This window comes from Felis catus, chromosome B3, assembly GCF_018350175.1.
Source record: "Felis catus isolate Fca126 chromosome B3, F.catus_Fca126_mat1.0, whole genome shotgun sequence".
NCBI classification, from domain to species: domain Eukaryota; kingdom Metazoa; phylum Chordata; class Mammalia; order Carnivora; family Felidae; genus Felis; species Felis catus.
In genome coordinates, this window is record NC_058373.1 from 133,975,494 (window position 1) to 133,987,571 (window position 12,078).

Sequence of the window (12,078 nt, forward strand, 5' to 3'; positions counted from 1 at the left end):
CTAAGGCTTCAGAGAATCAAGTGAGGTGCACAAGGTCACTCAGAGGGCAAACGCATGCAGATTCTGACTCCAGGTCTAGCCAGCGTCCAAAAGGACCACAAAACGTCTGCTCCGCCTTGCTCTGGCACGTCCCCCTCCACCGCACTTGACGAGCAGGGGCAGACACACAGGGGCTGTGGCCACACACACTGCTAGGTTTCCTGTGGCTTGTGACTGCCCTCTCTACGTTACATGGCATTCATCTGACCCAGCTGCCAAATGCCTGCTCCTTCTTGTCTTGGTAGTTGATGGAGAGGGTTTTGAGAGGTGTCGGAAAACCTCTTCCCTTCTCTTGGCTTCTCAGATGGGAAACACTGGCTTTCACAGAACGCCCTGCAACCCTCCGCCACCCGCCAAGCATGAGGTCACCCAGCAGGGCAGGAATCTACCCAAGTGAGGTCAACGTGCATCAGAAGCAGAGGCCGTTCCCGATGGCGTGCCCGGTGCAAAGCTGGCGGGGCAGCTGGGGGTGCCCCGAGTGAGCGAGGAGGTGTACCTGCTGGAGGGCCTTGGGCGGCAAGTAAGGAACGAACCCAAGTCAGTGTGACTTCAACAACAAGACGTTTATGACCCCACATACAAGCAAGTCCAGAGAAGAGGACCTCCCGTCGCCTGTTCCAATCGCTCAGAGGCCTCCGCTCGCAAAAGTCCGGGCCCAGTTGGCCGCACAGCACGCCAAGCGGGCTGACAGTTCATCCCAGCAGAACCACAGCCCTTGGTCCCCTAGAAGCTGACCGACTGGGTGAGGAGACAAGACATGTGCCAAGACAGGCCACATGGGGGAGGAGAAACAGCCCTGGACTGGGGGATGGGAGACCATAAACCCACCACCGTGGGCTATTTATATTCTATGTGTCCCTTTGCAGTGACTGCTCGTGTGTTTTGATACAGAAAGAGTGACATGTTTTATTATCAAGTGCTGCCCCGGACCCATTGAGAGGGTCACATACTGGCCAGCATATGGAAAATTTCCAGTATTTCTGGAAAATTCTACATTCTTAAACACAGCTGGCACCAAGGGTTTCAGAAAAGGGATGCTGAATGTGCATCACCCCTTCCCATGCGGGGTTTCACAAGGGGAAATAACGCTCTTAGTTAGGAAGGAGCACAGCCTCACTTTGAACCAAGCAACTGAACCGGTAAGCCAGAGCTCTGACCCACTCTGCCCTTTTCTGCCACTCGCCAGCTGGTGGCTTTGCAGGAGACACCTCTGTGAGCCTGTTTTCTCACCTGTAAAATGGAGAGCCAAAGACTAGATCGATGGCTTTCAAATATGTTTTTAAAAGCACATTAGCTCTTCTTTCAAAGGAAACTTTAGGGAAAAGTATCGCTGCTCCGTTGTGTGAGGCCTGCGCACCTGGCCCCCAGGCCCCTAAAGCGTGTTCCCAGAGGGGTTCCTCAACCACGCGGTTTGAAAACTGCTACACAATGGGATCTCTCAGGACCCATCTGGTTCTAACACTGTATGGTTATTTTCTCTGAAGCAAATCCTTCTCTGTGAAGGGAGGACAGCTGGGAGGAACTTGAACCAGACCTTGACAGACGGGTAGGCTTCTGACTGCAGAGAGGACTTCAGAGCAATAGCGTGAGCATGGGGGCAAAGACAGTGAGCAAAGTGAGTGTGAGGGTCCAATAGGCCAAACCAGCCATGGCGGCGGCGGGGGGGGGGGGAGTGAGGGGGAGGAGACAGGGATGGGGGTGAACTCAGGTAATGGGAGGACACACCGGAAAGGCTGGCTTACCAAGCAGATCAACGTCAGGAATCCTCAGAGCCTGAAATTCCTCCAAGTCGGAGGCCAGGGAGAAGCTGAGCAGTCCCAGCCCCACTGTGTGCAGCCACAAGGTCATGGTCCTTCTGCCCTCACACAGCAACCATGAGCCTGAGCCCCGGTGCTTATCTCAGAGCTATCAACATATTATTGTCAAATAAGTGAACCTTTGAATCCAAAAATCAGGACGTATGGTCTGCCACAAAGGTGCATCCTTCAGAGGACAGACAACAGGATGGAGTATGTGAAAGCAGGATGGACGCCCTAGGAAGGCCGAGATGAAGTGTCATCAAGGTCTGACTCGTGTCCTTCCCCACTGTCCAGGAACAGTCTGACGTCCTGGGAACCTCCAAAGAAGCCATTGCAAACCACAGTGACACCTTCCCACCCCACAGCAGACTCTCGGTTAAACCTCAGCCTTATTTCCAAAGAAGCCCCTGGTCCGGCAGGAAAGGCTCCAGAGGCCTGAGACCAGGGAGTTGTCCAGGAACTCAGCCCAGCTCCAGAGTGGAAAGCCACCGTGCTGGAGGCACCAATGACATGGGGAATATCAGTTATTGGCAAATGCAAGAACTTCACTCCCACTCAATGGTCTGCATACATTTTGAACCAAACTTTGCGCCACAAATAGTCTTTGTTTCAGGCACCATTTCCCTACCTGCCCGTCACCAAGAGGTACTTAAAGGGTCTCAAAATCACACTTAATCAGAACGGTGATGATCCCTTAAAGGAGAAACCACCATTTGGGGCCGAATTGTTGTAAGTGAGCTCAGCAACTGAGCTCACCTAAGATTAGCAGACAGGGAAAGGAAGGAAAAACAGACACTGCTTCAGAAAGGGGGTGGCTGTCTGTTGGGGCTGGCACAGGCTCCAAAATGCCTCTTTCTGTGCCTGAAATACGCGAGAGTCTCCACCGGGCACAAGCTCAAGTGTGTCATTTCTAGGCCTCCCATTCTTCTTCCCAGCCAGGTGATATCCAGGACATGGCCCGCCTTGTCCAGGGTTATACTGCGTCAGGTGGAGAGAGTAAACAGTGGTGTTTTGCATGTAGCAAGCTTTGCCTTTCTCACCCCATTTCTTCCTCACCGCCACCCTGGGGGAGTAGGATTATCAACCATATCACACCGATGAAGAAACACAGCCTCTGAGCCATTAACTAACTGGCTCAGGGTCACCCAGCCAGCTACAGGTAGAGACTGGATGGAAGCCCAGGTGCCAGACCACTGCACTTTGTCACACAGCAGTGAACTCACCATGGGGAGGCTAAAGGGTGACATTCTGGAGACAGAAGGCAGCTGGGACTGTCCTCCTAGGGCCAGGACCGACCTACGAGCCAACAGGGAGCTGATGTGCTGTTCTCCGTCTTTACCCCCTCACCCCCCCAGGCTGCCACCTCAGCTCCAGGCCACCGCACCTCAGAACTCCCTGTACCCACAAATCTCCTGGATACCTTGTTAAGATGCAGATTCTGACCTTGCAGGTCTGGGGTGGGGCCTGAGAGTCCATTCCTCACGCGCTCCCACACGATGCCCAAGCTGCTAGTTCGCAGCAAGAATCTAGACTTGAGTCGAATTTTCTCCCACCTCGACCCGCCCCCCTTAACTTGTGTGGTCACTGTCCTGCTGGAACACACAGGGGCCTGGCATATCACTGCCACACATTTTGTGTTTTTGAGATGCAGTGGTTAAAATGGTACCCACAGGGGGGCACGAGGCAGAAAATGGATTTCTGGGGTCTGTTTTCAGCTTGGCATTTGCCCTTTTCTTCCTTATCCACCTCTCGGCAAAATGTCTAAACCAATTTATCTCAGAGGAGTCAGGCTGGAGCAGCGTGCTCTGGAAGTGTCTACTATTTCAAGCCCGCAGCCGTGCTCCCGTCCCAGAAGAAGCAAAAGCTGCTGAGTAGGAAGTCCTCTGCAGGCAGGTCTCCTCCACTCGGAAACCTCCCTTGGCTCCCACCTCATTCAGAGAGAAGCCAAAGCCTTCCCCGTGACCTCCAAGCCTCAGGTGATCTGGCCCAGCCACCCCTCTGCCCTCATCAGGCCTCTGCCCTTGAGGTCCCCTCCCTGGAACATGCTTGGCCACAGCCTCAGGTCCTATCTCAAATGCTGCCTTCCCGGTGAGGCCCTCCCTGGCCACATATTAGTATCCTCTGTGCCCCCCAACCACCCCTCTCTCAAAGCACTGCTGCCTCTTCCCCTCCTGAGCCCCCTCTGATACCACTTACGACCATCTGGCAACCTGCAAATTTTACTGAGTGATTTTTATTTACATCCCCTTGCCCCTTCCCCACCAGAATGTGGACTTCACAAAGGCAGGGACATTTGTCACTTTTGTCTGTTTTGTTCACTGGTATATCCCCAGTGCCTAAAGCAGTGAGTAGCAAGTACTCGATATTTATGGAACGGATGAATGAACGAACAAATGAATGAACGAATGAAGGGCCTACATGTTAAGATGTCAGACTCTGCGAGTAGCCCTGGGAGTCATTAGTTCCTGTGATCCCCGTAACAATCCCTGCAAACTCAGTGTTCAGCTCCCCTTCTAAGGTGAGGAGACTGAGGCTCTGCGTGGTTAAGTGATTTGGCCAAGGACATAGAGTCAGGCTCAGGCACTGGTCTGCCTCATTCCAAAGACTGTGTTCTGTTATGCCTGTGGCTGCCTTCAAAGTGTCTTACTATGAAAAACATGACATTAACTCGCTTTCCTTATTCCAAGCAGCAAATGCTTTAGCCAAAGGATTTTGCCAAATCTGCCCAGAACTTGAGGTCCAGCGCACCCAAAAGGATCTAAGGGGGAGCTGGTGCCCTCAAACCCAGAAGGAAGTCCCACCGCCAGCCAAAGGAAGCCCCCAGCAGCCAAAAGAAGGGAAGGACCCTCCTTCAACATTTCTCTGAACCCTAAAGAAGAACCACAATAATTCTGGTTTTGTTTCATCTCTTTCCTTGCTGTGTATGTTTACGTTCCTGAGCAATCTCTTTGACCTTTTTAAGGCTGGGTGGGTGACCTTTTGCCATCAACGACTGCTACAAGGTAGGTGGGTTCTGGGGCAGAAATCTGCCTCTCATGAGCTTCCCCAAAGCAAACACACACACAGACCCACGGACTGCAGTGCCCCACACAACCCACTCCCCCAAAAGCCCCATAATGACTGAGGCTCAGGCCCCAGGGACCAGTCCCTGAGAAGGAAGCCAAGCCTTGGGAGGCTGTGAAGGTAAGATGGGTCCATACCACCAAAAGCCCATCTATTCCAAAGACCACCATAGTTTGAGTCGCCTCTCCCCCACTCATCACTCTCAATCGCCTTTCCTCGTCTGTTTTCTTTAAATCACCTCCCACTGGGGCACCTGGGTGGTGGCTCAGTTGGTTAGGCGACCCACTTCAGCTCAGGTCATGATCTCGCAGTTTGTGAGTTCGAGCCCGTGTCAGGCTCTGTGCTGATAGCTCAAAGCCTGGAGCCTGCTTCGGATTCTGTGTCTCCCCCTCTCTCTGCCCCTCCCCGCTCATGCTCTGTGTCTCTCTGTCTCTCAATAATAAATAAACGTTAAAAAAAATTAAAAAAATAGGGGCGCCTGGGTGGCGCAGTCGGTTAAGCGTCCGACTTCAGCCAGGTCACGATCTCGCGGTCCAGGAGTTCGAGCCCCGCGTCGGGCTCTGGGCTGATGGCTCAGAGCCTGGAGCCTGTTTCCGATTCTGTGTCTCCCTCTCTCTCTGCCCCTCTCCCGTTCATGCTCTGTCTCTCTCTGTCCCAAAAATAAATACACGTTGAAAAAAAAATTTTTTTTTTAAATAAAAAAAAAAAATTAAAAAAATAAAATAAATCACCTCTCACTATCTGAAGCTAACCTATATATTGATTTCTGTATTTGCTATCCTATCTCCTCGGAAAAGTTTAAGTACACGGGGGGCAGGAGCTTGGTTAGTGCCATTCACTTCTGTTCCGTTCCTGGCACAGGTGGGCACGCAAATATCGGCGCAATGAGTGAGTAAACAAAGCAGAAAACAAGTAGGTTCTGAAGAAGAGAACCCGGGGGGCTCACAAATGAACCCATTTAACCCTAACATCAACCTGCCCTGAAGGTATTTTATGCCTACCCAGCCAGGAAGTGACAAAGTAGACCCAGAACTGTCCAAACTCCAAGGAAAAAATGAGACCTTGCTGCAGGTAACGAGAGGAGAAGCAGGAGGAGAAGCCGGTGAACCTTAAAGGAAGGGCAAGGTCAAGCTGCCATTGGGGCCCACGGGACCAAATACCATTGTTGTCAAGGGAGGACTTAGAGAAGAGTCAACACTTTCCACCAAGCTGAGCCCAGGTAGATCTATGCTTCCTCCATGCCCCTGGGGCAGTCATGGTACCCGCGTCCTTCCAGGAAACATCTGCCCAAAGCAGGGTACCACAGTTGAGAGTGTGCAAAACCAAGTTCTTATTTCAAGGCACTAATACCGTAAAAGGCACAGTCATAAACCATTCTTGAAGAAGACACGTGACATCCCTCTCCATTTCTGGGTAGTTTGAGGTTAGAGGGTTGAAAATAGTGTGAGGTCTTTTCTTAGAGCAGTGCCATTCATTCATTCATTCATTCATTCATTCATTCATTCATTCATTTGTTCAGCCACCATTTGCTCACAGAGCCTCAGGCTGCCAGAGATGATATAAAACACAAAACCTCTGCCCTCTCACCAGTCCACTGGTGCCCTTGGTTTTTGGCGGGTACTAAAGGACCAGCAAATATTAACGATACTTGCTTCCAAAACAAATAAGGCCACGTGGAGCTGCGCTCTGAAATGGGATTTTGGATGCAATTTTGATTCGATTGGGTACAAGAACCAATTCACTCAACGGGGCCATAGACTAACTCCAAGCACCAGGTTCCTACTCAGTGGCTCCCTTAGGCCCCTTCCTCCTCCGGGCACCGAGCCCCTTGCCCATCCAACCCCATTCCTCCACAACATTCCCACCTCTCTCTACAATATTCTCTCTCTGACTCTCTTGACTCTACTTCCCCAAACCCGACCTCCCTAGGTCCACAGCTTTGACATTCTACTCTCTGAACCCCAGGACACACATCTCCCCTGCCTTCCCCAACCACCCCCGACACACACCCCAAGTCTGAGCTTCTCCCTGGAGCCCCTTGAACGTCATGTGTTTACAAACCCTATTTCCCAGGGGTCTCTGTTCGACACCCCCCTGGGTACAGCATTCACGCGCACACTGTAATCCCCTGCACGCTGCACGCTGCACGGGCCGGGCCGTGCCCGGGGGAGCACCCTCCCCCATCGCCTCCAACTTCTTACAACCCCAAGGCCGCCCCGGCCCCTGGGACCCCGGTGCAGCAGGCGGCTCCTGGAGCCCCCCGACGCGCGCACCCCACAGCAGCCCGCCAGCACGCCGGAACTCCGGGACGCCGGGCACGGCCCCCGCCCGCCGGACGCCCCCACCGCGTGACGCCCGGGCTGCCCAGGCCCCGGCCCCGCGCACCTCGCCGGCGCGGCGCCCGCGATCCCGGCCGCGCCCCTGCCCGCGCCCCTACGCGCCTCCGGGGCCCGGCCCGGCCCGGCCCAGCGGAGAGCGCGGCGCCCCCCCGCAGCCCAGGCCGGCGCGCCCGGTGCCTACCGTTGGCGATGAGCTTGGCCGACAGCTGCTTGACGAGCTCGGGGATCCGCTCCCACTGGCACTCGGAGCGGCAGCGCTCGATCTCCGTCTCCAGCCGCGAGCCCGCCTTCCTGGTCGCCATCGCGGCCTGGCCGGGCCCGGCCCGCCCGCCCGCAGGCCCCGCAGGCCCCGCCGCCGCCGCCGCCGCCCGGGCGCCCCCGCCGCCGCCTCCCGCTGCCGCCGCGGGCGCGGGCTCCGGCTCCCGGCTCCGCGGCGTAACGGGAGCGCCGGCTGGGGAAGGGGCGGGGAGGCGGGCGGCGGCGGCGGGCGGCGGCGGGGCCCCGGGCGCCGCGAGGAGCGGCCCCTGCCGGCCAGGGCCGGAGCGGCAGGCGGGCGGGGGGCCGGGGCCGGGCGCGGCTGGGGGGCGGCGGGAGGCTGAGCGAGGGCGAGGTGCGGCGGCGGAGGCCCGACGGGGGAGGGACGGCGGGAGGGGGGACCTGGAGGGGGGCGGGGGCTGGGGCTGGGGCTGGGGTCGAGACCCGAGGTGGAAGGGGTGGGGGGGAGCGGCGGTGGTGCGGGCAGGTGAGGAAGGGCAAGGGTGAGGGGTGTGGGTCTGGCGGGCTGGGGGCCTGGGGACCCGAGGGAGGGAAGAAACCGCAAAGGGGAGGATGGGGATGGGGCCTAAAAGGGCAGCGACCCTGAGGAAGGTCACCCGCCAGACAGGACTAGTGGGCCTGGTGTGAGGGGAGTGTGAGGGGGAGGCCTGCCTGAGCTTGTCCTGCCATCTCAGGTTTCAGTAGATCCCTCTGGGCCAGGGTTGGCCTGTCCCCGTCAGGAGGCCCCCCTCTGCCCCTGGCAGCCTTAGCCCCCAGGCGGAGGAGGTGGGCTAAGAGTCATCCGTGTCAGGCCGGCACAGCACCTGTCCAGGGGCTCCATAAATGTCTGCTGAGTTGAACTGGGCCTGGCAAGGACTGCTACCAGCTCGGATGCCAGCTGCCTTGCCCCCTGAGGAGTATGCAAAGTCACCAGTGGGGTTTCCTTGCCTTGGCTCTGTGGACTGAGAGCTGGGGGGGGCAGGTGTCCAAGGTGTGCATTCTTTCAGTTATTTGGTAACTATGTAGCGATCACCAGCTCTGTGCTTGGCCCTGGGTTGGGTGCTGGGAATAAATACAGTGGAGAACTAAACAGCCAAGATTTCTGTCTCTCGCAGAGCTTCCATTCCAGCCAGGGGAAGAAATAAGCAAAATACAGTAGTCAGTTAGAAAGTGAAGATGGCTATTTGAAGAGACGAGGGGGCCAAGTGAGAAAGAACACAGAGTGGGGGGCAAGGGGTGTGAAAGATGTTGCAATTTTCAATGGGATGTTAGCCTTGGCTTCATGGAAGTGACACTTGCCAAGGACTTCAAGAGGGTGAGAGAGAGCCTTGAGGACATCTGGGGGGGAAGAGCATTCTTGGCATGGGAAACAGCAGCGCAAAGGCCCTTGGGGGTGAGGGGGAGAGAGCATTTGGGGAGTTGGAGGAACAGCAAAGAAACCAGTGTGGCTGGGGTGGAGGGAGGGAGTCGAGGAAAGGCAGGAGGAATTTCAGTTCATGGCGGGCCTTGTGGGTCGTTGTAATGACCTTGGCTTTTACTCTGGTGGAATGGGACGTCCGTGCCGGACTTTTAACAGGAGTGTCACTTTGTGACCTACATTTTAGGTATGTCCACTATGGCTGAGAACACTGCCAGTAGTTGGGGAGAGAGATGGCTGGGGAGGCCCCAGGGTGATAGCTGTGGCTGAGGTGAGGATGCTGGGTGCTGGACAGTGTGACTGAGGCCGGAGCTGACGCTCTGGAGCTCCAGTGCTGAGGAAACACTGTCCCCAGCAGCGGCACCCCTTCCAGGGACCTCACTCCAGCTTCACATGGGTTTGTCTCCTGTCTCCTCAGCAGCCCTGGGGCTGTTCTTGGGGAGAACAGACATGGCGGACAGCGGTTCACCATGAGGAATCTGAAAGGAGACATTGGACGTTAGGAAAGGAAGGTCAGGAGATGACTTCTGCCGTGACCAGCATAACCTTCAGGCACCCCCAAGGACCTGTGTCGAAGGTGACCTGAAGGGTCTCAGGTGTTGGGGACAAGCTCCAGGAAAGGGACATGTCTTAGCAGAGGACCCTTTGGTGCCTGGTGCCTTCGGTTCTGCCAAGAGGGAACAGGAAGAACAGGAGGAGAAATGTCCACAGGAGATATTTCCCCTCCCCCTCAGACCCTCATATTCTCCTCGAGGCTCTGGCATGGCGATCTGTCTCTCCAGACATTTGCCTGGAATGTTCTGTCCCCTCTGGTCCAGGAGGGAAATTCCTGTGTGTTCTTGGAGCCCCAGGCCATGCTAGGGCTTCTAACAACAAGCTTTGTAGTGACCTTTAAGACTGCCTCAGTGGCCACGCTGGAATGTGAATTATCAGAGTTCCACTTATGTCCCCCTACGTGATGAGTTCCGAGACAAGGCGAATGTCGTCATGAGGGCGGAGTGGAGCCTGGACCCTAACCCAGGAGGTGCCTCCTGGGCAGTGACATTTCACCTCTCCACACCTTACATGCCTCCAGCTCCTCAGCTAGCATACCTATTCGGTAGAGTTGGTGGAGAATTAAATAAGAAAATACAAGCAAAGCACTTTAAAATGGCATTGACCCACCATAAGAGTGCAAAAAACGTGAGCTCTCATTCTGTGTCTCTGTACCCCCCTCGGACCCAGCATAGGAACGATGTAGGAGTTTGAGTGAACGAATGAGGCTGGCGATCTTCAAGATCCGGACTCAGCCTGCAAATGTTTTCCTTTTGGACTTAACAGAACAGTGTCTGTGACTGCATCTGAGGCTTCCACCTTCACCACAGGCCACCCTGGAAGTAGTGGACACCCAACAGAGTCCTCAAGGTCATTTGCTTGAGCCCTGAGGTTGCTGGGGTGTAGGGACTGGCAGCAGAAGCTGACCAACACTGTCAGCCTGACCGGCCAAGGGAAAGAACTTTCTGGCCCCTCATTGTGCAGAGCCCCAGAGAGGGCCCCTCGGTCTGGACTCAGCCCCACATCTGTGATGTTTTGGTCCTCCCCGTGGCCCCAGCCGCTCTGGCAGCTGCCGTGACAACCCTGGAGACACACAAGAGATGGCAGGTGGAGAAGTCCCCCAGATTGTTTTCCAGGTAAGTTTACCTGCAGGTGGCACTCGGAAATTCAGGGGTAGGAAGTCCTACGTGCTGATGATAATAATTAAGCCAACATCTTTGTTTCCAGGCACTGGTATTACAGGTTTGACAAAGATGTGAAAAATCACAGCTTGTAGGCCAACCCCCGAGGCTGGCGATGCCCAGAAGGAAAGAAGCTAAGTGGAAGATGGCTCAGGAAATATGAGTCCTGGCTAATCCCTAGAGTAAATCTGGCTTGCCGGAGCGGTGAGGGCGGGCTGAAGGCTCAGAGCAAAGGCCGGTACAAACAGGGGCGCCCCTATGGTCTGGAAACCTACAATTCCCCTTCCCCCCGAAAGCCTGGGTCTCCTTTACAACTAGAATAGCGGGGAGCGTCTCAGTGGCTCAGTGGGGTAAGCGTCTGACTTCAGTTCAGGTTATGATTTCATGGTTGGTGAGTTCGAGCCCCATATCGCCCCACATCGCCCCACATCGCCCCACATCGGGCTCTGTGCTGAGAGCTCAGAGCCTGGAGCCTGCTTCCGATCTGTGTCTCCCTCTCTCTCTGCCCTTCCCCCACTCGCACTCTGTCTCTCTCTCTCTCTCTCTCTCTCTCAAAAATAAACACATTAAAAAAGTTAAAAAAAAAAAACAACTCTAATAGGGGAAGACATGAGTGGGGGGTGGGATTGGGGGGAGAGTGCTTGAGAGAGGTCTGGGCTGGGGTTGGGGGAGCTCCAGGAGACTGAGGAGAAGGCAAGAGGAGGGGCCAGGGGCCTTTGCCCTGCACCTCCCTCAACCTGGAAGGCTCTTCCCCAGATATCCACGTGATCCCCCTCCCTTCCTTTAGGTCTCTGCACCAAGGTCACCTCCTCAAGGAGGCCTTCCCTGACCACCCCATCCAAACCCACTTCCTGCCGTTCCCTTCACTCCTGATCTTTCTACTCCACTGTGGTGTTTTTCTTTTTTCTTCTTGACTTCTAGGTATTAATTCAGTGTTTACTGTCAGTCTCCCCTCACTCAAATGTAAGCTCCATGGGCAGGGGGTTTTGTGGGATTTTATCCACGGCTGCCTCCCCAGCGCTGAGAACGGTGCCTGGCACAGAGTAGGTGCTCCGTAGATATGGGGCTGGGCTGGGCTGGGCTGGGCTGGTGTAGCCGAGTCCTGAGCATCCCTGGGGACAGGCCCACAGAAGTGGGGATCTGCCTGCTGAAGCAAATGGGTCGCATTTAAGAAAGAGATGGAAATCTACATGGAAAAAATGACAATGACCACAGTGTGCTAACAGAACTGTCACTTCTAACCGTTGACCTCACCAGGCCAGGCAGCAGCCCTGTCATCTGGGCCCTGGGCCCCTGGAAGGTGTGAGCCATGAGCAGCCACCCCGTGGGCAAGTGGGCACTGCGGCGATGCCCGTGAGGACCCTGGAAAACGTGCCAGAGCCTGCAGGCCTGGGGCTTGAGTAATGACAGGTGCCGTGCCTTTGCGTGGTTTGTAATTATGAAATGTTTGA

General features: G+C 55.5%; 1 protein-coding gene and 1 long non-coding RNA gene across 11 annotated transcripts in view; one reads left to right on the forward strand and one right to left on the reverse strand.

Moving 5' to 3' along the window:
- The window catches only part of TTC7B (tetratricopeptide repeat domain 7B), a 255,087-nt gene extending 247,490 nt beyond the window's left edge, over positions 1-7,597 (reverse strand). For 5 of the 10 annotated variants that reach the window (XM_045060371.1, XM_023255949.2, XM_045060374.1 and 2 more), the window contains exon 1: positions 7,422-7,596. In XM_045060371.1, the coding sequence (XP_044916306.1) occupies positions 7,422-7,542 (121 nt within the window). In that variant the 5' untranslated portion in view covers positions 7,543-7,596. Of the gene's footprint in view, positions 1-7,421 lie in introns of all 10 variants that reach the window. The other 5 variants (XM_023255953.2, XM_023255954.2, XM_045060370.1 and 2 more) reach the window with 4 other exon arrangements.
- A 359-nt stretch (positions 7,598-7,956) lies between these two features.
- Positions 7,957-11,176, forward strand: LOC123386180. Its single transcript, XR_006599920.1, has 2 exons — positions 7,957-10,582; positions 10,674-11,176. It is a non-coding gene; the product is annotated as an uncharacterized LOC123386180 (long non-coding RNA).
- Positions 11,177-12,078: the final 902 nt, after the last annotated feature.